General features: G+C 39.1%; 2 protein-coding genes and 1 long non-coding RNA gene across 5 annotated transcripts; 2 read left to right on the forward strand and 1 right to left on the reverse strand.

Annotated features, from left to right (window-relative positions):
• Positions 1 to 2,639: 2,639 nt before the first annotated feature.
• LOC103104981 (serine protease inhibitor Kazal-type 1-like) lies at positions 2,640 to 17,797 on the reverse strand. Of its 3 annotated transcripts, none has more exons than XM_007474085.3 (5): positions 17,544 to 17,797; positions 14,822 to 14,910; positions 8,997 to 9,028; positions 7,323 to 7,414; positions 2,640 to 2,758 (listed from the first exon to the last, which is right to left on the reverse strand). In XM_007474085.3, the coding sequence occupies exons 2-5, from the start codon at positions 14,874 to 14,876 to the stop codon at positions 2,674 to 2,676; spliced, it is 264 nt and encodes an 87-aa protein (XP_007474147.1). In that variant the 5' UTR covers positions 14,877 to 14,910; positions 17,544 to 17,797; the 3' UTR covers positions 2,640 to 2,673. The 3 variants fall into 3 exon arrangements, with proteins under 3 accessions (XP_007474147.1, XP_007474146.1, XP_056667606.1); XM_007474084.3 differs by lacking the exon at positions 17,544 to 17,797 and adding an exon at positions 16,917 to 17,337; XM_056811628.1 differs by lacking the exon at positions 17,544 to 17,797 and adding an exon at positions 15,357 to 15,725.
• On the forward strand, positions 17,167 to 19,954 carry LOC130456401 (uncharacterized). The gene is made up of 2 exons (XR_008915187.1): positions 17,167 to 17,258; positions 19,492 to 19,954. It is a non-coding gene; the product is annotated as an uncharacterized LOC130456401 (long non-coding RNA).
• A 1,436-nt stretch (positions 19,955 to 21,390) lies between these two features.
• On the forward strand, positions 21,391 to 22,029 carry LOC130456400 (PRELI domain-containing protein 1, mitochondrial-like). Its single transcript, XM_056811627.1, has one exon. It carries the CDS (start codon positions 21,421 to 21,423, stop codon positions 22,027 to 22,029), a length of 609 nt encoding a protein of 202 aa, XP_056667605.1. The 5' UTR covers positions 21,391 to 21,420.
• Positions 22,030 to 22,248: the final 219 nt, after the last annotated feature.

Raw genomic sequence — 22,248 nt, forward strand, 5'->3', positions numbered from 1 at the left:
TTGTGAAATTATATTTTTTCTCAGAGTGATACACCACACTAGTTATGCTTGGTATTTTTTGGCAAATTTTGTCATAGCAAGCTCAAAAGTTTGCCCATCATTGGCCTAACCCTTACTGCTCTTCTGCTTTGGAAACAATATACAATATTAATTGTAAGAAGGAAGGTAAGGATTTCTAAAAATCCCTTTATTTGCTTCCATCATTATACATATCAAATTGTGTGTTCTTGGATAAATCATGTGACCTCTGTTTATCTCAGTTTCCTCAATTATAAAATTAAGATCATAATTATAACTTCTTCTTAGGGTTGTTGTAAAGACCAAATGAGAAAATATTTGGAAAGTGATTATCATAGTGCCTGATAGATATTAGGTGCTGTTTTAATGCTAGATATCTTTATGATTATAAATTTAAAATAGTTTACAAATGTAAATTGTTCAGTAAATTCTTTATGAAGTTACTCTATTTTACATGCCATAAACTTTATGTGTTTACCCTGTTTTAAACAGTTATACTGCTCTTTTAGGAAGCAATTTCCTTTTATATTCCTTAGAATGGATGGTGTTTGTCTTTAAAATTGGAGTCTTGAAAATCCCACCACCTCCCTTAGGTCAATTTCTAATTGATGCCAAAAGAACCTACCTATTCTTTCTCTAAATCCTTTGAAATCTTCCCTTCCCCAAACTAGAATGTGTTTCAGACTATACTCATATTTTTTCTTTCCTCAGTCACAAACTCTGATAGAGTGGTAACTTGGTCCCAAGGTTTTGATCATTCCTTCTTCAGTGACTAGAGTCTCCATGCTGTAGTATCAAGCCTAGAGAATAGATGTTTCTTTTATTCCTTCTTCCCCTGAGGCAGTCTGGTCACATTTGATCTTTATCCCCAGGAGAAGATGAATACAGGCTTCCAGAAACAGCTGGAGTGATTAGAGATACTTTATGGATAAGGTGTTAGCACTAAGCCCAGAAGAAATTTGGTCTATTTCTGTGTTCTTTTACTTGCTAATTTCTGATTGTTAAAATTCATACTGACAAAATTTTTTCATGTTAGTAAATTTCCTAAATGCCTCTGAATATATCATTTAGTGTCAAATGTGCCCTGGGAGAGGGACAGTGGGCACGTCTGGTTCATTAACTGTCTGTTCTGATGGAGCTGTCCAGCACCTAGCTGAACTTCATGTCTGTGGCTATTACAAGGCAAAAGCAGGAGACACCTGGGTCTCTGCACAAGAGTTTGACACAGATGCATCACTTTGACCTTTTTTCTACTAAATTAACATCAGTCAGGCAAATTGCTCAGAGCATGAGCTCTGTCTTAAACTTAAAATTGCACCTGGTTAGATCACTAAGGCAAGTCAAGAATGTGTCACTGTTCTGATTAGGAAGGAGAAGGAGGCTCCTTGTTGGGGGTGAAGGTGGAAACATAGAGAATCCAATTAAGTTCTCATCTGGGATTAGAGAATACTTCCATGCCATATTTGGATTTTGTTTACTGAACTCTTTTATCTTCTGGCTTTGTGAACTCTTTTCTTCATCCCTGACAATATCTTTTATCTGTTGTTTTTTCTCTTTACCCCCTTCATATATGCTCACTTGAAGACTCTCATTGATGTTTTCTCCTTTCTATCTTGGATTTCATCTTATGACTATTTCTTTTTATCATGTAAGGCAACTTTTATTTAAGTCAGGGTGGTAAAATCACATGTTGCCTCTCACCTTAGTATTAAAGGGTGTTACATAGGAAAATTAATTGATTCAGATGAAACAGATAATCGGTTTGCATCTCATCTCTTTATACTTGCTATGTGATTTCTGGCAAATCATCAAAACTCTCTGATCTTCCATTTGTATAATGATCTGTTAATATAAAATGAGAGTTTTGGTCTATAAAGTTCCTTTAAAATTCTAAACTATTGAGATCCTGTGAGCTCACACATCTGTAGGTCATGACTGAAAAATAAGGCTGGTAGAGCAGCTAGATGTCTTAGTGGATTGAAAGCTAGATCTAGAGATAGGAGGTCTTGGGTTCAAATATGTCCTCAGACACTTCCTAGCTGCGTGACCCTGGGCAAGTCACTTAACCTTCATTGCCTGGACCTTAACATTCTTCTGCCTTGGAACAAATAGATTGTATTGATTCTAAGTTGGAAGATAAAGTTTTAAAAAAGAAAGGCAATGTAGGATAGAGTGCTATGCCAGAAATTGGGATGCCTGAGTTGAAATTGGCCTCAAATACTTCTTAACTGGGCAAATATCTTAACCCTGTTTGCCCAGCTCTTGCCCTTCTCTCTTAGAGTTGTTACTAAAACAGAAAGTAAGGTGTTTTTTTTGGTTTGTTTTTGTTTTTAAAGGAAGACAATATTATATAATATAAGGAGCAATGGACAGGACATCAAGAGAGGTGTATTCTAATTTTGAGTATCACTAATTGAGTGTATGACTCTGGGCAAGTCATGTCACTCTTTCTGTAATTTATAATCTTAGAGTTTCCAAGAGAACTGTCAGACAATGTGTCACACAAGCAGTTGGGGTCAGGGGAAGGACTTGAACTGATCCAGAGTTCAGTATTCTAGTCACAAAACTCTTCTGACTTTTTCCAAGATATTTTTCACAAGAAGTCACATAAAGAGCAGCAATCAATCTCATGCATTTATTTAAAACTCAGTCTGATTAGCTATGGTAACGGGAGCACCAGGATCTTTGGGATACTAAGCAGACCCCTTTTCTTAGGACACAGACAGGAATAATTTTTTTCCTGGAAGACAAATGAAAAGAGAGAGTACTGTGAATCACCTTTAATAAAAACAAAACAATCTAGAGCCTGAAGTGATAAAAAAAATACTACCTAGATAAAGTCATCAGTAAAACAAGAACAAGATAGAACATTAGAGTAGGAAGGAACCTTAAAATGCAGAATGAGAAGTTTGGATGGGAGTTTAGAACAAAGAACACCAAAACATCAGCTATTTCTTGGATGACCAGATGTTTTTAGTCAGAAACTTCTTGTTTGGAACCACAATCAGCCTTTGACAGCTTTTGCTAATTGCTTCTGTTCTTGGACTTTAAGGCCAAGCAGAACAAGGAACACCTTCTGTACCTCCACAGTCCTTCTGATATTGAAGGCAGTGATTAATATCCTCTTCTCTTTCAGTTTTCTCTTCCCTGGATTAAACATCTCTGGGTCCTTCAAACAACATCATTATTTGCTGATGTGTTTTCTCTGGATAAGTTCAAGTGCAGCTAGGAGGCATAATAGGTAGGGAGCCTTGGATCAGGAAAACCTGAGTTCAAATCTAGTCTCAGATACTCAATAGCTATGTCACTTGGGTAAGCCACTTAATCTCATTGCCTCAGTTTCATCATCTGTGAAATAGAAACAATAATAGCACCTGTGTCCCAGGGTTGTTGTGAAAATAAAATGAGGTCATAATTACAAAGCACTTAGCACAATACCTGGAGCATTGTAAATGCTATATGTTGTTGAGATGTTTCGGTATTGTCTGACTCTTTATGAACCCATTTGAGGTTCTTTTTGTCAAAGATATTGGAATGGTTTGCCATTTCCTTCTCCAATTCATTTTCCAGATAGGGAATCTGAGGCAAACTGGGTTAAGTGACTTGCCCAGGTCACACAGCCAGTAAGTATCTGGAGCCAACTTTGAACTTGGATCTTCCTGACTCCACACCCAGTGTTCTATCTATTGTGCCATCTAGCTACCTTCAAACACTTTATAAATGTTAATTATTATTTTTAAGTGCCTCAGCATCTCTCAATTCTTTCTGTCCTCTCTTCTCCTGGCAATCTTAGTTCCCACAGAAATTAAATCCAATAAAAGCTGGTATTCATGGTCCCCTTCAGTTTAATCATCTTCAGTGATTGCCTCTAGACTTGGTATTATTTACTATTTAAAAAAATTAAAAATTAACATACATTAAACTTTAAAACTTTAAAATTTAGTTTTGATGCCTAACATGTACATTTTCCACACCCTGAACTAGGACAATAGAAAGTAGACCAGACAATAAAAGTCGAACAAAGGGTTCTTAAACTAGGAAATGTGAATTTTTAAAAAATAATTTATTGACTATTTCAGCTTCCTTGGTAATCCTATATTGTCTTTTGTTTTATGCCTTTAAAAAGATGGTTCAGAGAAGGGTTCTCCTAGACTTTCAAAAAGATTCCTGAATTCTTGATCTAGACTTTTACACAGAGCATCCTTAAGGTTTCTAGTCAGTAAAAACATATATGTTAAAGGTACAGATTCATTTTATGCTCTGTGTTCTAAGGCCCTTTCTTACCCTGACATTTTGTATTATATGAAGTTATGATTTTACTTTGGACCTGATGGATTTTTAAGTCAGAGTTTACTTATATATATTTCTTCCCTCTAAATGCTGATAAAGATACATTAAAGGTTGTGTCAACCATTTAGCTAGGCCATGGGGAATTTTCCAAATGATTCACTTTAGTAAGGTTTGTAAAGGGATCAAAACCTTCCATCATCTGGAAGGTCTCAAGATGCCTAGTCAGGCCCAGGAAATGGGAATTCTTCATTATCCCTCATTGAGGGTCACAGTCCCCAATAAGGTGGGGGGCTCTAATGGGGAACAAAGCTAATGTAGAGATTCAGGATAATTTAGAAACAGGTCCTATGCACAGAAGAACTTTAAATATTAAACCTCAGTCTCTAATTTAGCCCTCAGATGCCATAGTGTCACCAGGAACAACTCTCCCTTGGTCCCTTCATCAATGTGTTCCTTTGCTATGGTCCTAAAGAAAGGTCCTCCTTCTTCCTTTCTGTTGGTCCAAAGTATTATGATCCTTCAAGACTTATCTCCTCTTGTTGCAGAATTTTCAGTTTAGCCTTTCAAGAAACCCTAATTGTCACTCAAAATGAAGGAACAAAGGAGAGGATCATTCCTCTAAGGACTGGGTACTGAGAAAATGAACACTGGGTATTTTATACACCATCAATTAGGTAGGCTTTCCATAGGTTACATGATACATATACAATCAAGGGTTTCTATGGACTTCCATGAGTTACATGATACATACACAAGAATTTCCATAGGTTAAGAACACAAACATGATGGGCAAGTATGGATATCAGAACATAGTCAAGGACAGACATCCATCATGGATATTTTAGATGACAGCATGAAGAGTAACAGTGTGCTCTATGAAGTAGAACAACTGCTTTGTTCTAGCAGGTGCAGGGGAAAGAGAGGCTATTGGTCACCTTGTTGGTAGCAAGCTCCTGGGTGTGTCAGTCTTGCAAAGCCAGTCCTTAAAGCATAAGGGGGTCCCTAAAAGGGAGGCCTGAGGATTTTCCACTACACTCCACCTGCCTTGCTTCTCCATAGCTCACAGACATTGCTCTCCTTTGAACTCTTAAAGTGAACAGGAAACTATAGATCTGATTTCCATTATAACTCTTAATGCTAATGATTTGTGTGACCTTGGACAAGTAAATTACCTTCTTTGGAATACAGTTTCTTCCTCTTTAAAATAAATTTCTGGCCTGAATATTATTTTTGAATTATTTTATGACCTCTGTTAATCAATGTTTATTATTAGTTCCAAGACAAATGAGCAGTAAGGGCTAAGCAATAGAGATTGAGTGACTTGCCCAGAGTCCCAAAGCTAAGAAGTGACTAAAGCTAAACTTGAACTCATGACCTCCTGTCTCTATACCTATATCTCTATCCACTAAGCCATCTAATCTGATCATGACCTGACTATTCTATTAGAACCCCTACCACCAAATCTTATATTTTCTATTCTAGTCTGAGTGGTCTATCAGATTTGATGTAATTTAATTCTTCAGGTATTTGCTATGTACCTGCTGTTTGCTAGGCACTAGGGATAAAAAGTCAAAAACACAATAATCCTTGCCCTAAAAGAACTTAATCTATTCTATTGAAATTTTAAAAAAAAGAATACTTGGTAAATACAAAGCAATTGGTTGGAGGAATGGAGAGAGTGATTCAAATACTGAGAGGATTTGAAAAAATAACCTGCTTTATGCAGTAAGTGATAATTGAAAATAATTTTGATAGAACTGGGGATTCCAAGAGATACAGATGGAAAGGAAGGACATTTCAGGCATAGGGCACTTCCTATGCAAAGACATATGGCATGTCATATTCAAGAAACAGCAAATAAGTACCTTGCCTAGAATTTAGAGTAAACAAGAAATCAACAATGATTCTCTGAGTACCTATCATGTTATTTTGTTCTCCTGATTCTTTCATTATTTCTTCTATTCTATTATTTCTATAAATAATATCTTCTTATTTTAAGTGCATGTGTTTGGTGTCTTCATCTATAGTATCAAGAATCCCTGGGGATGAGGAATATACCAAATCTTGGCCAGAGGATACTATGGCAGAGGGGAGTCAAAGTAGAGATCCATGGACTTTGATTTGGAAGTCATGTCCTAAACTCCTCCTACTACCCTTAACCTATGCATAAGCATCCACTCTGGTTAATACTCTTTGAGCTACTAACAGGAGGATTTTAGAACATAAAGCTATAGCCCAGCGAGCTGCTCAGGGAAGGGACCTTCAAGTTCATCTAGCCCAAATCCCTCATTTTACCAAAGAGGAATTCAAATCTTAGAGATAGAGTGACCTGCTCAATAGTAAGGACTAGATTACAAAGTTTCCTGACTCCAAGATCAGAATTCTTCCCTATCTCCTCCATGTATATATGTATATATATATATACATGAATATATAAAATATGCTCAAGGGAACTCTTTATGAGAGCTACTCCTCACTGGCCTCTATTCCTTTCTTTGACATCATTGTAGTGGTCACTTAATTTCCATAATCTCCACCCCTTTCTCACTGTCCATGTGACTTAGCTAATTGTGTGAGACTTGTTAGAATCTAGGCAGATATATTTGGAGGCAACAATGTATAGTGAAAAGAATCCTGGATTAAAGTTTAGCAGAAGTAGATTTGATTCCCATATGTCATTTTATTCCTGGGGGATCTTGGGCAAATCAGCACTCTTCTTTGACAGTTTGGTGAGGTCTGTAGATCCACTTTCATAATAATGTTTGTTGCCTACTTTCATAATTAAAGGAAAGGAGGATTTTTAGTTTGAGACTAGTGAAAATATAGATGTCATATTTTTTCCTCATCCAAGTTCATGGAGCCCTTCAAAAATTTTCACTGATCCATTGGCAGCAGGTTTGTGGACTACAGATCAAGAGCTTTTGGACTAAAATTACCTCTAAGGTCCTTTCAAGTTCCTAGTTTAAATCAGGCTTTAAAATGTCATCTCTAAAAAATATTATGTTGGTACTCACCTATTTTCCCTACACAATTCACATTCATTGAGATATGTTTGTCCATCAGTGCCACAGACAGGGTCATACATTTCTGAGCATTCACATGTAGGCTAAAAGAGTCATAAAATAAAATTAGCATATATCACAGAACTTTATATGCTTAGAGCTTCAGAGCCTGGAGGGATCTATACTAATCCTTTCAGGAAGTCAGGCTATAAACATTTATTAAGTACCTCCTATGTGCCAGGTACTGTACTCAGTACTGAAGATACAAAGAAAGGTAAAAGACAGTTCATTCCATCAAGGAGTGGGGAGACAAGATACCCTATTCATTGGAAGACTGCCATCAACAGTCTAATGGGGAAGACAATATATTAACAATTGTGTACAAACCATATATGGGAAACAACCTCTGGGAATGGTGTGGGTCTGATGGGTAGGAACCCCTTTCCCTTTCCAAGAATCTTTCTGCCTTCTGCTTGTTTTTTTCTTTTTATCAACAAGCACATTTGCACAATCACAAAAGACACTGAAATGATCTTTTCTTGTGTCAATAGGAAGAAAACAATCTCTGAAGTTAACTTCATTACACAAAATGTCACTGTGTTACAACAAAAGAGCTAAAAGAGATCTTAGAACAAATAATATACAGGGCTGGAAGGGAGCTGAGAACATAGAACACAACATCAGAGCTACAAGAGACTTCAGAACAAAGAATGTAAAAGCTATTAGACTACCTAGGATATGGACCACAGAGTGTCAAAGCTGGAAGACACTTCAGAACAGAGAATGTCAGGGCATAGACCACAGCATGGCACATTTTTTGTTGAGGAAAGAGTTGAGGAAAGGGTGAACCTGGACATCAAAGACTAGTGATAAGAAAGACCCCTAAGATTATTATTATTTTCCCCTATATTTTGAGATGGACATAGAGACAGACCTCCAGGATATGCTTTGATACTACCCGGTTGTATCTAAGACATCTACTCACCCCCTAAGCTATGAGGGTCACCCCCTGTGTCTTTAGGACACAAATCCCTGTCAGATAACAAATACTCTCTCACACACATACTCCTGCCTAATCATATTCCATTACCTCATCCTTGTTCAAATTATTATCCCTGGTTTTGTAAGAGCATAGAAGATCCAGAACACATCCCTCTAGGAGGCGGCATCCCATCTATGCTGGCCTCCCAGCCAAATCCAACATAAATTTAAAATTAATAAATTTATCTTTTTATTTCTAAGCTAGGTTATGGAGTCTTGAATTCTTACAAGGGTAGACACCCCAAACCCCAAGGGCTCATCTGTAGCCCCCCCACAGCAATAGAACATGAGATGTCAGAGCACAAAACACAAAACAAAGCTGGAAGAGACCTCAGAACATAGACATACACATCCAAAATGTTGGAGCTGAAATGGACCTCAGAATACACAGAATGCAGAGGGGGAAGGAGCCAAAGAACATAGAACACATGGAATGTCAGAGTTTAGAGATTGTCTTTGACCCTTCCATTCAATTTTATAGAGAAGGAAACAGGAATATACTAATGATCTTAAGGCAAGCAATGGTGAATCTGTGATGCTTCATTGCCATTAGGTGCTGAATGCTGAATGGACTGTGTGAATCAATGGTCCTCTTCTCCATGGCATGGGAGAAATGTTAAATGACAAAGTAGAAACCTTTCTTACCTCTCTGAGAAATGCTGTAGCTTGAACAGTATCTAAGAAACAACAATTGCAAAGGTTAGGATTGCCTTATTTGTATGACAGATACAGGGGGTGAGATAGAGAAAGTAAGGGAGACAGGAGCCCAGATTATATCTCCACTCTCTCCACCCACCCCTCTGCCACTGCACTGGTCTTTCCCCAAACCCCAGCCACCTGAAATGTGGAAAATTAGATAAAAGTTCGACACAGGTATTTTTCTATCCATTATTTAAAATCCTTGAATCTGAGAATCAGGACACCTGGGACTTTGTCTTAACTGGGCTGTGCAATCGCTGTGTGAACTCAGACAAGTCTCTGTCATTGCATTTCACTTTGCTTTGCTTTTAAATGATTCCACTGGAGTAGATGATCTGAAGTTCCCTTCCACTTCTGCCATTTACTGTTTCATGTACTAAGGTCACTTTCAGCTCTAAAAGCACACACTATTTCTCCTTTGTTCTTCAACATATGGTCTATGTTTTATATACTGTGTTCTATGTCCTATATTCATCTTTCAATTTAATCGGGTTAATTAAGATCCTGTAATGCTGGAGAAGCTAGGGGAGGGTAAAAAGATAAGTAAGACAAGATACCTTCTCAGAAGAAAAAAATACAAATAATAGAATGCATCACAAAATCTGATAAGTACTATGGGAAAGGCCAAGATTTCTTAGAGGAATGTGGTTTTGAAACTGGTATTTTGACAGGCAGAGACAGGGAGGCAGGCCATTTTAAGCAAAGGAAACAGAGCAGTAATAGAAAAGTATCATTAATAGAATACTGAGGGTGTGGATTGTGGGCTTATATAATCACTATACTCTCAAATGTTACTAATAACCTCCCAAACTGCTAAATTCAATGGCTTTTTCACAGTTCTAATCCACCTTGACTTCCTTTTGAAACTTTCACATCACAGATCACTCCATTATCTTAGACATTCTCTCTTCTCTAGGTTTGCATAGCACTGCTCTCACCTGGCTTCCCTCTTTCCTATTTGTCAGTTCTGCCACAATCTACTTTGTTGCCTTGTCTTCCATATTCTGAATCCTTTTCATGGGCATACTCCAGGGCTTTCTTGTGGACTCTCTTCCCTTCTCTCTCCTATGTACTCGGACCATGCTTTCACTTAGCCATTTGATTAGCTCCCCTGGTTTAACTGTCATCTTTCTGAAGATGGCTCAGAGAACTACCTAGCCCTCATCTTGTTCCTGAGCTCTAATCCTACATCATGGACTGTTTAATGGACACTTCATAATGGATGTTCTATAGTCATCAGCAATCTCAACATATCCAAAACAAAAGCTAATCTCCTTTTCCTCCAAACCTTCCCTGTCTCCAGCTGTCCCTTTTTCTATCAAGGCTATCACTAAAACTCCAGGCATGTAGATTTATACTTATGAGTCATCTTAGACTTTCTTTCCTTTTCCAAATCTTTAATCTGACCTATATATTTAGGTAGTCTGCATTCTTTGTCTTGTCCTAAATATTCATAATTAAGTCACCAGTTATACTCTTAGAGAGTGTGACTAGAGCAAATCTATCCCAAACAAAAATGTGAACTAGATAAAGATTCTCTAAGACATCCCCTTTTACTGTTCCTTTTTGGAGGTCCCTTTCAGTTTTATTGATATAATGACCTTATCTGAAAGCTCAGGCAACATGTTACATAAATATATTATCCAACTTCTCTATTTAAAACATATTAAAAGAAATCTATTTTTTTCTTTTTATGCCTTCATAAGAAAAAAAAAAGAAAGGAAAAATTTCTCTTAATAGAAGTCCTTAGTCAAACAAAACAAATTCCCTTAATGACTGTCCACAAGAAAATAAATTTTATTCCATACCCTAAATCCATCAGCTTTCTGTAATGAATAACATGCTTCATTTCAAGGTCCCAACTCCTTCTGACATTCTATATTTCCAAGTGAATAAAATAAGTTATTGTGAGAGGTTGTTTTTCCTCTTCTTTTCTAGATGACTTATGAAGTGAGTTATATCTTCATCTGACTTCATGTGCTCTCATTCTTGTTCCCCTCCCCTCAGATCTGAGAGTTGGAAGGAATTTTAGGAATGGGAAAATCCTTGGATTTTGAGCCCAAAGAATTGGGTTTCAGTCTTAGATCTGCCAGTCACTCTTTTGTGGAATGTAGGAAGAGTCATTTCCCCTCTCTGACACTCAAGTATCCTAATTTGTACAGTATCAATAATGACACATACTTCCTTCCTTGCAGGGCTGTTGTAAATAAAATGCTTGCTAAAGAAAATCTTTCCTTCCTAGGAGCATAGGCATGGAGCTGGAAAGGAATTCAGTCATCTCTTCTCAACTACTAATTTGATAAAACATGAAAATGAGGCCCAAAGTTACCCTTGCAATGAATGAAAGATTTAAATCTCAGGTCTCTTCTCTGAATCAAATTATACTCTTAGCTCTGTCTTCACTAAAACCTTCTGTCAACTTATTGAGATAGACATAGTGAAGTTCTTTGGCAAGTCCTTTCAAGCTGCTAATGCTTTCTGGGTCATCTTGGAAGGTTAGTTCATGGTCTGAACACAGAGTAGAGTTAATTGTGCTAAAACTTATCACTAGAAGGATGCTCCCCAGGGGATGTATGTTTTGGCCATAGTAACTCATGAAATGATCTAGTAAATGATCTATTTGGTTGTTGGTGGTGGTAAGGAGCAAATTTGATCTGGTAGTGGGAGAATCCATATGAAAGAAATCTAAGATCTCTGGAAATCTTAAAGTAATTATCACCTGAGTTCTGTTTACAGTTTTTTTTTTCCTTTGTAAGGGAATCAATCACCTTTCCAACCAGTTTATTCTGTTTCTCAGGGGTTTGAAAAGGAGTCCCCAGAAAGGTAGTTCAGTTGGGAGAAAAATAAACCTAATTCCTGGACAAATAAGGAGTAATCCAAAGTCTTTGTCATTCCCTAGGTGCCTGAAATAGGATTTAAATGCTTTTAAGCTAGAACATTTTGTGGAAGAAGACTCAGGCTTCAGGCATGGTTCTTCCTTAAGCTATATGGATCTGGAATCAGCTCTCCTCTGGAACTGAGCACACTCATTTTTCAAAATGGAAATAGCATTTGTCCTATATGTCACAAAAGGGCTATGATGGAGCACTAATTAAATAGTAGGTCCAAAGTTCTCAAGAAAGCATAAAGTACTGATAGAATACAAAGTATGCTGTGTCATTTATAAGCATTTCTTCTGCTATACTTGTCACAAGTGTGTATCATTTGGAAAATGAGTTGAGATCTCTAAAGGCAGGCAGGATTGGGAATTAAATTAAATTAAATTAAATTAAAGTCATAGAACTGAAGTTTGCCTTTGAAGCTGACTGTATGATCTAGAGAGGGTAATCTTTCATTTTCACTCAGTTCCTGTTTCCTCTTTTAAAAATTAGGACAGTTACCTTCTCATAGGTTTTTTCAATCAGACAATCAATATGTATTTATTAAATGTCTATTAGGTGCTAAAAGCCTTGTAGATACAAAGATAAGTTATTATTAACATATATGGAGGCATATAAATGCCACAGTAAGTAGAAACAGTGTAACCTTGCTGAGGAAGGTACTCATTAGGAGAGAGAGATCAGAAAAGACTTTAGAATGGGGGCAGCTTGGTGGCTCAGTGGATTGAGAGTCAGGCCCAGATATGGGAGGTCCTGGGTTCAAATTTGGCCTCAGACACTTCCTAGCTGTGCAAGGGCACAGTCACTTGTCTCCCATTGCCTACCTCTTACAAATTTTATGCCTTAAAATCAATACACAGCACTGATTCTAAGATGGAAGGTATGGGTTTAAAAAAAAGAAAAGGAAAGGAAAGAAAAAAAAAGACTTTAACTGAATGTGACCGAGTCTTTCTGGAAACCAGCGATTCCAGGAGGTAAAGGTGAGGGAGAGGATTCCAGGTCCAGGAAAGGAACTGGGAAGATGGAGTGCCTGGTATGAAAAGAAGCAAATAGTTCAATATGATGGGACTGTAGAGCAGGTAAAGTGAATGATGGGAGTGACAGAAAAAGGGAAGAAGCATGAATTGGTTAGTTAACATGGGAGGAGTTTTAAATGGCATGCGGAGGATTATATATTTGATCCTTGAGGTAACAGAAAAGCATTCTACTTTTGAAAACTACTTGAGTAGGGACATGACCTGGTTATATTTTGACTTTAGTGAAATCATTTTAGAAGCTAGTTGGGAGAAGGACTGGAGAGATAAGAATAGATCAAACATTGCAATAGTCAATTTCAGACTACTTATTTGGTGTTATCAACTGTTTTTGAAACCTCCAAGTTTGCCCCTGTCCCTTAGGAATTTGCCTTGGGGTAAGCCCCAGACTGACTTTAACTGCAAACTGAGCAATAGACCTTAAAGTACTTTTTGAACTCAGTTTAGATTAGATTAGTATGTAATCAAGTTTTAGGAATTTCTCCCATTGTAATCAGAGACCCTTCTCAGGTAGTCCATCCCCTATCTGGAAACTTCTATTTTGTATCCAGTGTAAAAAAACAATCCCTTCCTGTTAATCAAGCCCTGAGCTCCTCATTTCCTTTTACTAATTACATACAGTCTGGAAGAGCTCAACATGTACTTAAAAAAGCAATTAAGAGAGGCAAATGAATAGTGGGGAAGAGAAATGAAAGTGATGCAAGAAGAAATAGGCAAATTGAAAAAGGAGAATCAAAAACTGAAAGAGGGAAACTAGGTCTTAAAAATCAGAATTTACCATGTAAAAACTAATGATTTCATGAGAAATCAAGCAACAATAAAGCAGAATGAAAGGAATGAAAAAAAAACCCAGGAAAATATGAAATATCTTATTGTTTTTTTAAACCCTTACCTTCTGTCTTGGAACCAATACGGTTCCAAGGCAGAAGAATGGTAAGGGCTAGGCAATGTGGGTCAAGTGACTTGCACAGGGTCACACAGCTGAGAAGTGTCTGAGGCCAGATTTGAACCCAGGACCTTCCATCTCCAGGCCTCGCTTTCAATTCACTGAGCTACCTAGATGCCCCTTATGAAATAGCTTATTGAAAAAACAACTGACCTAGAAAATAGATCTAAGAGAGACAATCTGAGAATTATTGAACTACTTGAAAGCCATGATGAAGAAAAAGCCTTGGGCATCATAATAAAAAAAAATAGTCAAAGTGAAAAGAGTCTGAATAAGAGTGGTGACTATGGGAGGGAAGATTCATGAGAATCTAAGGAAGTAGAAATGATAAAATTTGGTATGCTATATGTGAGGTTAATGAGGCTGATGAATTTAAAGGGACAATTTGAGCTTAGGTCTTCCCTACACAAAAGTACCATGTAGCTTTCTCGGTTTCTATGTGTCTGTCTCTCTGGCTCCCATGTTTCACTCTCTGTCTCACTTTTTCACTTACATCAACATTATCATCCATCCCTCCATTTAGTATTATAATCCTGTCTATGATTACCACATCAGTATCTTTTCCACAAAGCCTAGATTCAGGTTCTCAGTGGTGCAGCGGGTACCTGGGTTCAAATATGGATACTCTCACTTCCTAGCTGTAGGCTAATTCCCTTTGTTGTCTATTTTCCCCTATGTATAGCAGGACTAATCAGACTCCCATTCCCTCTCATACAGCAGAGTTGTTTAGAAAACTTCCAACTTTAGGAGCTGTCTTTATGTAGCTGATTCACCAGCATTTAGTTCCAGTACATTAAGCTTTAAAAAAACTTCCTGTAGGATGCAGCTAATGTCAAATTGGGTTCTGGCTGAAGGGCCATCTGAGGGCTACTGGCTCCAATGTGTGGGCAGTGTACCCAAGGGGAAACTTACCTAAGAAGCAGCACAGAGCCATGGAGAGCAGCAGGAATATACCAAGGAGCCTCATAATCAGTCTTCTTTAGCTCTAGCTGAAGCTGAAACTGAAAGGTTTCAATAGAGAGTAGGTATCCTGAGTTCAGAGGAGCTTGAGAGGCCGCCATATATAGTCCCCACAGGGCCTATAGGCTCCACCTGCTGAATTACATCATGTCCTCAGGTGACCCACTGCCATAGGCCAGCCCTAACCGGATCTTCATCCTCTTGACTAACTTGCCTTGAGACATTGTCCATGGCCAAACAATTTCACTTACCTGCCCCCACTGAGTCCCAACTTTTATTCCTTTTGTTTGCATCTAGGATTGTGGGTGATTTACCTCTTCCTGACCACCTGGGGATTCTAGTGAGGATATTGGTTTATGTTCCCATCCTTAGCCCCCACGCTTCCCTGCCCTGTATATCCCCCTTTCCCTGTGTCTCTCTTGTGTTTATGTCTCTCTATTCAGGCTTTGTCCTTTATGAATTTGTGTGTGTGACCCCAGAATCTTACTTGGGTTGTTTGTGCTCCAGAGCCTTCCTCATTCTTGCCCCCATTCTCTAGGTCTCCCTTACCTGTGTGTGTCTGAGATCAGTTTGTCACAGTATATATGTGTGTGTGCTTATGTCTATTTATGTGTATATGTATGTAATTTGCATATTTGCACATGTGACATCTAGGTGGTAAAGTAAATAGAGAGCTAAACCTGGGGTCAGGAAGATCTGAATTCAAATCTGGCTACAGAAATTACTAGCTATGTGATCCTGGGCAAACCACTCTACTTCTGTCTTCCTCAATTTCCTTAACTATTAAACAAGAATAATAATAGTACCCACCTCCCAGGGTTATTGTGAGGATTGAAAGAGACATTTATAAAGCACTCTGAACTTGGTCTGGAACATAGTAGAAATTTAATGAATGTATGTTTATTTCTTCCCCTCCCCCATACTTTCATAGAAGGAATCAATGTGATATCTATTCTATCAATAGGCTGAATTGAACTAGAAAATTTCTATAGTTTCTATATAGATTTGACCTTTAGGGCATTGAAATATATATGAGATTATTGTAAGACTGCTGTTTGACCTCAGAGAACTTGGGTTCAGATCCTACCTCTGCTGTTCCTAATTTTCTATGTGAGCTGGAGTGAGTTATTTAACTTACCCAAACCTTAGTATCCTAATCAGTAAATTGGGAGATAGGATAGAAGACTAGAAAAGCTTTGAAATATCCTGCAGCTCTGGACATATGGTTTCAAGTGCCCTCCAATACTCCTAGTGGGGAAAGAATCTTCTTTTCTCTTTTGAAAGTATGGAACCCTTCCTTTCTCTCATCTTATCTATATAGCAGCCATGAGGGAAGTAAGATTGGAGGTATTCTTCCCATTTTACAGATGAGAAGCTAAGGCCTAGAGAAGTGAAATGAAATCCCTAAGGTCAGGAGCTGTGAAAGACTGAGTCAATTAAAAATGCTGGCCTCTTAAAATTTTGTCAAGTAAGCCAACATTCTGAGGGTTGGGGAGAGAAGATAGAAATAGATAAGAAGCCAGAATCTTTCCCTGAACCACTTTTCTTATACATTCCTGGTTATATAGATGATGGGGAATCTCACAATGGCATTTGAAACTCAGATCAAATGAGATACTGATTTCAGGCTCACCTGTATAGAGGGTGACCATCAACCAACCAACTCTCCAAATAGAGAAAACTATATATTCTTTTTATTTATTAACTTATTTTGGCACCTAGGCTTGAGCATTTCTCAGGGTCACACAGTAATAAGTGTCTGGAGTACAGATTTGAACTAAGGGAGATGAGTCTGCCTAACTGCAGGGCCAGCACTCTAAACAGTTGCACCTCCTGGATGCCCCACTTGTTCTTTAATGTGGCAGAATCATACTTGTCAAATAGGAATGCCATGTTAGAAATGAATAGGAGGCAATTTCCGTTTCCCTGGTCAGACAATATTTGAAGTACTGTGTCTGGTTCTAGGTATAAGTTCTGAGATTCTGTGAAATTTACAAATTTCTCTTGTGGAGATTTGCTAGATCCTGGTCAATTCAAGCCTTCTTACCTTTTTTTAAAGATGAAACTGAGTAGATCTCGTGGGAATTTAACATAAATGTATACCCTACTTTACTTTTAGAAAAGAAAGTTTTGAAAATCCTTTTGTGTGTCAGCCCCACCATTTGGGCCTGTATCCAAATATATGAAGCTGGAGGTCTCCTGCCTCCTGAGTGTCTTGGAAGATGCTCAACTCTTCTCCCATGTGACTCCTAGTATGAAGAAGCCTGACCTCTGACCCAGTGTAACCAGGGAGACAGAAAAAGTAAAGTCACAGGGGTTATAAGTGATGGAACAAAGAAGTTTTCAGTCTCTTGGTTAGGAAGCAATAGGGGTGGTATAGAGATATGAGGTGAGCAGGCAAACTTAAATTAGCTAGATCATGTGATTATGTGCCTTTACTCTCTCCAACCCATTTTTACTATTTAATAAATAATTATGAATTAATATTCAGTCTTCAGAGAATTTTAATCCTCACAGTCTCAAGAAATGCTGCTCCCTCTGATGCCATTGTTTTTGACCAGAGCTGAAAGTCTTGCAGCTACAATCCTGGAGTTTGACCACATCAGCATTAACTAGAGAAGACTTGTTCCTTGGGTTGGAATTGATTCACCTTTCCTGGGTAAAAGATTCTCACCTCCAGGCCCCTCATTTGGTCCCATTTGCTGTCAAAAGTCTTGGTCCTTATCTTGTACCTGAATTCCCATGTGATGAGGAGAGCTATATCTATATCTAAGGCTATATCTAGTGGGGTGTATGGGGTGCTCAGGGAGGAGTAATATCTTTGGTATGGAGGGCTTGTCGTGCCCTCCTAGGGCAGCTCTCCAGCCTCTGACCCCCACCTGACACCCAGCTCTCACTTGTGGCTCCCAGTAGCTGCTAGCATGAGGCAGCGGCCACACCCCAGGCAACAGCTTCGACAGTCTGGCTAAACCTTGTGAGGGTAGCCATCGGGTTGTCAACCCATGGTGAACCTGGGCTTTGCTCACCCAGCATGTGAAGACTGCTTCGGCTGAACAGGCGGGGAAACCAATAAGAAGGTTCAATGGCTGAGATGGCAACGCAGCAAAACACTGTGGAGTGCTTAGGGTTGCTGGAGCACAAAGGACAACACGGCCATCCAATGCAGCTGAGGAAGTCTCCAGATGTAACGACTTTTCATGCCACTGGACCCAGGCTTCCAACGCTGAGACAATGGGACTGTCTCTGTGCATTGACTTTTCCACTTAAATCTTCACACACAAGCAAGTGTCTTTGTGCACAAAAACACACAAAGACAATAGTCATCCTCGGTTACCAAGAGACTACTACTACTATATCTAGTCCCATTATTTATTCTCCATCTAATAATTTTTATTACTCCCTTTGTCCCTTTATTACCTTTATAGATTTCTACTATAAAAGACTCTTATGTTACAAGAGGCATTGGACAATTTTAATGCTCCAGCATTGGGCTAGCCCCAAATGAAATGTCTAAGTCCCTCTTAAAGAAGCTTAATTTGCTTCTAAATTTATTTTATTCTTTATGGAGGTAGTTATTGTTATTGTCGAACAACAGCCCTCTGCCTCAGGAAGCTTACAGAGATTTTTGGAAATAAAGAGGATATAAAAACAAAGGGGAAGGTAGATGATGCAGTGGTTAGAGCACTGGTGCTAGAATCAAAAAAAAAAAAAATGAGTTCAAATCCAACCTCAGAAACTAGTTGTGTTACCCTAAGTCATTTATTTAACTCCATATACTTCTGTTTTCTTATCTGTAAAATGAGCTAAGAAGCTAACAGAAAACCACTCCAGTATGTATAGCAAAAAAAAAAAATCACAAAATTTTAAACATGACTTAAAGACAGAACAACAACAATAACAACAAAAACCCAAAATATATCAATAAAAGTATTTTTAGAAGAAGGGGAGGGGTAAGAGGAAATGTCTTTTGAATCTTTTGCTCAGAAAGTTTCAATCTGAGAAAGAAAAATTTCTTCATACTGCCCTGACAGGGTTACCTGTGCTAGAGACAGTGATAACCAATTGTTAGCTTTCAGTGTGTGTTTCCATCTCAGAAATGTGTCATCATTACATATCAGGGCTTGATTTATTGTTTTGTTAATAGTTGTTTTTTTTCGCCAGATTCAGAAAGACCTGGGTTCATAGCCAACCTCAGACACTTAATAGCTGTGTGGCTCTGGATAAGTTTCTTAATCTTTGTTTACCTCAGTTTCCTAACCCCGTAAAATGATAAGAAGAATAGCAACCTACCTCCCAGGGTTGCTTTGAGGATCAAATGAGAGAATATTCATAAAGCTCTTGGCATAGTGCTTGACACACAGTAAACTTTATATAAATGTTAACTATCATTATTAGCAAATATTATTTTCTAGACTTAAGGTGTGTGTATCCATGCAGCCTCTCCCTCTCTTGCCTCTGCCTCCCCCAAACCAATTGTTAAACATTTATTTACCAGCACACACCTGCTTGCAGACCCCAGGGCAGGAGGAATGAGCCTTCTCTAAATCAGCTTGTTTTATAGAGCTTCAATAGGTGAAAGGATATCAGACACCATCTAGTTTTGTTTTCTTTTTATTTTACAGACAACACCAGCAAAGCAGACAGAGAAGTTACTCAACCCTCATACCATTAAATCTCAGACTTGGAGGGAGCTTCCAAGACCTCCAGTCCAACCTTTCCCTGAGCAGAAGCCCCTTACTGAGTATCCCTGAAAGATGGTCAGAGGAATCTCTGCTTCAAGAACTGAGTCACAGGGAATGTTAGTACCTGCTGATGCAACTTACAACACTTTTTACATGACTTTCATTTCTAAGAAGTTTCTCCTTGAATGGCTGAAAATGGCCCCTCTGAGATGACTGCCAAGTTTTCCTACTTTCTGACCTCTGCTTGGGACCAAACACAATAAATCAGATTCTCACTCAACTAGCTCATAACAGCCCTTCAAATGTTTGGAGACAGTGACATTCTGAGAAAGTTTCTCCAGTAGATATGAGAAGAGTGACTCAGCCTATAATAAACTGACCCCAGCTGGTACATAAGTCCTGATCACACTCTGTTCTGGTTGTTTGATTTAATCTGAAAAAGCCTTATTTGCACCAGATGGAGATAGCAGATTAAAAGCACCATTTTGGCAATTAATATTAGATTGTGTTAGAATTTTCCAACGGGATTGTCTTGGCCTCATCTTTAAAAATAGATTCGAGGTCTAGAAGCAGAGGGTTTCTGATTCATTCAGCCTTAATTTCCTTTCCAAGGTAATAAGGAGAACAATGTTCTGCCTAATTGTATACAGGCTTCCTATTTATTTCTGATTCTGGGGCTGGTCACAGATGGATGCCCTTTTCCTACTCTTTCTTATCTCCTAACTACATTCCTTTCCTCTGAACCCCAAAGACTCCAGGCTCTGGGACAGTTGAGAATCCAACTGTTCTAAAACACTACCCAGGGGCTCAATCATCCTGGAATTAGTTGAGCTCAAGTTGACTTCAAGTGAGATGACAGCTTCTCTTTATTAAATCTCTCCCTGATTGGCAAATGTTACACTTAGATTCTAGATTTTTATGTACCTGGGTTAATCAGGAAACTCTCCTTCAGATATCAAAGTGATAAGTTCTCTAGTTGAGTGCACTTTTTTTAACGACTTACTCTCCATCTTAGAACGAAGACTACACATTGGTTCCAAGGGAAAAGTGAGATAAGGGCTGGGCAATGGGAGTCAGGTGACATAGCTAGGAAGTATCTGAAACTAGATCTGAACCCAGGACTTCTCATTTCTGGGCCTGGCTCTCAATCCACTGAATCACCTAGCTGAACTTGAAGTGGGCCTTTTGGTGGTTACTTTGCTTCTTCTTCACTATGAAAGCTATAGAAATACCCATTTCTCTACTAAAGGTGGATGACATGGATAGACTTGGTCAAAGATACCCTTTTATGATGACTCTATTAAATTGGGTTGTCCCATTTATGGATAGATTTTCAGAGAGCTGAGGATTGGCTAGAGGGGATTATGTAAGATACATATAACTTCTTCCTTCCTCTTTTCTTTTATTCCTTCTCACTTGTCTCCTCTCTTTTCCTCCTCACTATTGGTTATTTTGGGACAGAGGCATATTGCAATTGAAATTACACTCATACAACCCAAGGATGGTTCACTACTAGGAAAACTATCCACATAATTGACCATATCAACAATCAAACTAACAAAAATCACATGATTATCTCAATAGATTAAAAAAAAGCCTTTGAAAAACAAAATACAATTTGTTCCTATTGAAAACACTAGAAAATATAAGAATAGTCTTTTGTAAAAATAATGAACAGTGGGAAGTGCCGAGCGGCCAGACACCCCCTCATGGAGGCGGCGGCGGTGGTGGCGGTGACGGTGGCTTTGGGATGGTGAAGGAGAGCGCAAGCCCGGCGATCCTTCCCTCCCTACCCCCAGATGCTGTGCACCTTTTGACCCTGCCCAGACCCCGACACCCCCCCTCCCCCCCCCCCCCCACGCCGGGACGATGGTAAAGTATTTCCTGGGGCAGAGCGTGCTCCGGAGCTCCTGGGACCAAGTGTTCGCTGCCTTCTGGCAGCGCTACCCCAACCCCGACAGCAAACATGTACTGACTGAGGACATTGTTCACTGGGATGTCACTCCTGACCAGAAGCTGCTATCCAGGCGGCTTCTGACAAAGACCAACAGGATGCCCCGCTGGGCGGAGCGCTTCTTCCCTGCTAACGTAGCCCACTCGGTATACATCCTAGAGGACTCTATCGTGGACCCACAGAACCAGACCATGACCACTTTCACCTGGAACATTAACCATGTCCGGATGATGGTAGTGGAGGAAAGCTGTGTTTACTGTGTGAACCCTGAAAACAGTGGCTGGACTGAAATCCAACGGGAGGCCTGGGTCTCTTCCAGTTTGTTTGGGGTGTCCAGAGCTGTACAGGAGTTTGGCCTGGCTAGATTCAAAAGTAATGTGACCAAGACCATCAAAGGCATTGATTACATCTTGGCCAAACTGCAAGATGAAGCTCCTTCTAAGACACTTGTTGAAACAGCTAAGGAAGCAACTGAGAAGGCAAAGGAAACTGCTTTGGCCCTACTGAGAAGGCCAAGGAGTTAGCAAGGCAGCCATGAAGAAACAGCAGCAGCAACAGCAACACTATGTTTAAAGGAGCCATCCTGCTGCCTCCCCTGCACCAAAAGGGCCCTGCTGCCCTCCTAGATTGCCAGTCCCCGAGACTGAGAGCCTCCTGGCAAGACCTGAGCTTGGAGTCCAGAGCCCCAGCCCCCAAGCAGACCATCAGCACAATGCAAGCCCACAGACAATCCAGCTCTTGTC

This window comes from Monodelphis domestica, chromosome 1, assembly GCF_027887165.1.
Source record: "Monodelphis domestica isolate mMonDom1 chromosome 1, mMonDom1.pri, whole genome shotgun sequence".
Lineage (NCBI taxonomy): Eukaryota > Metazoa > Chordata > Mammalia > Didelphimorphia > Didelphidae > Monodelphis > Monodelphis domestica.

What these genes read in the sequence shown, in the direction of transcription:
- LOC103104981 (XM_007474085.3), bottom strand. Translation starts at nt 14,876, where the DNA reads ATGAGGCTCCTTGGTATATTCCTGCTGCTCTCCATGGCTCTGTGCTGC. An exon ending in GGCTCTGTGCTGCTTCTTAG is followed by an intron (nt 9,029 to 14,821) that starts GTAAGTTTCCCC and finishes GTTGTTTCTTAG; the next exon opens with ATACTGTTCAAGCTACAGCA. An exon ending in GAATTGTGTAGGGAAAATAG is followed by an intron (nt 2,759 to 7,322) that starts GTGAGTACCAAC and finishes TTTGTCTTCCAG; the next exon opens with GAAAAAAATTATTCCTGTCT.
- LOC130456400 (XM_056811627.1), top strand. Translation starts at nt 21,421, where the DNA reads ATGGTAAAGTATTTCCTGGGGCAGAGCGTGCTCCGGAGCTCCTGGGAC.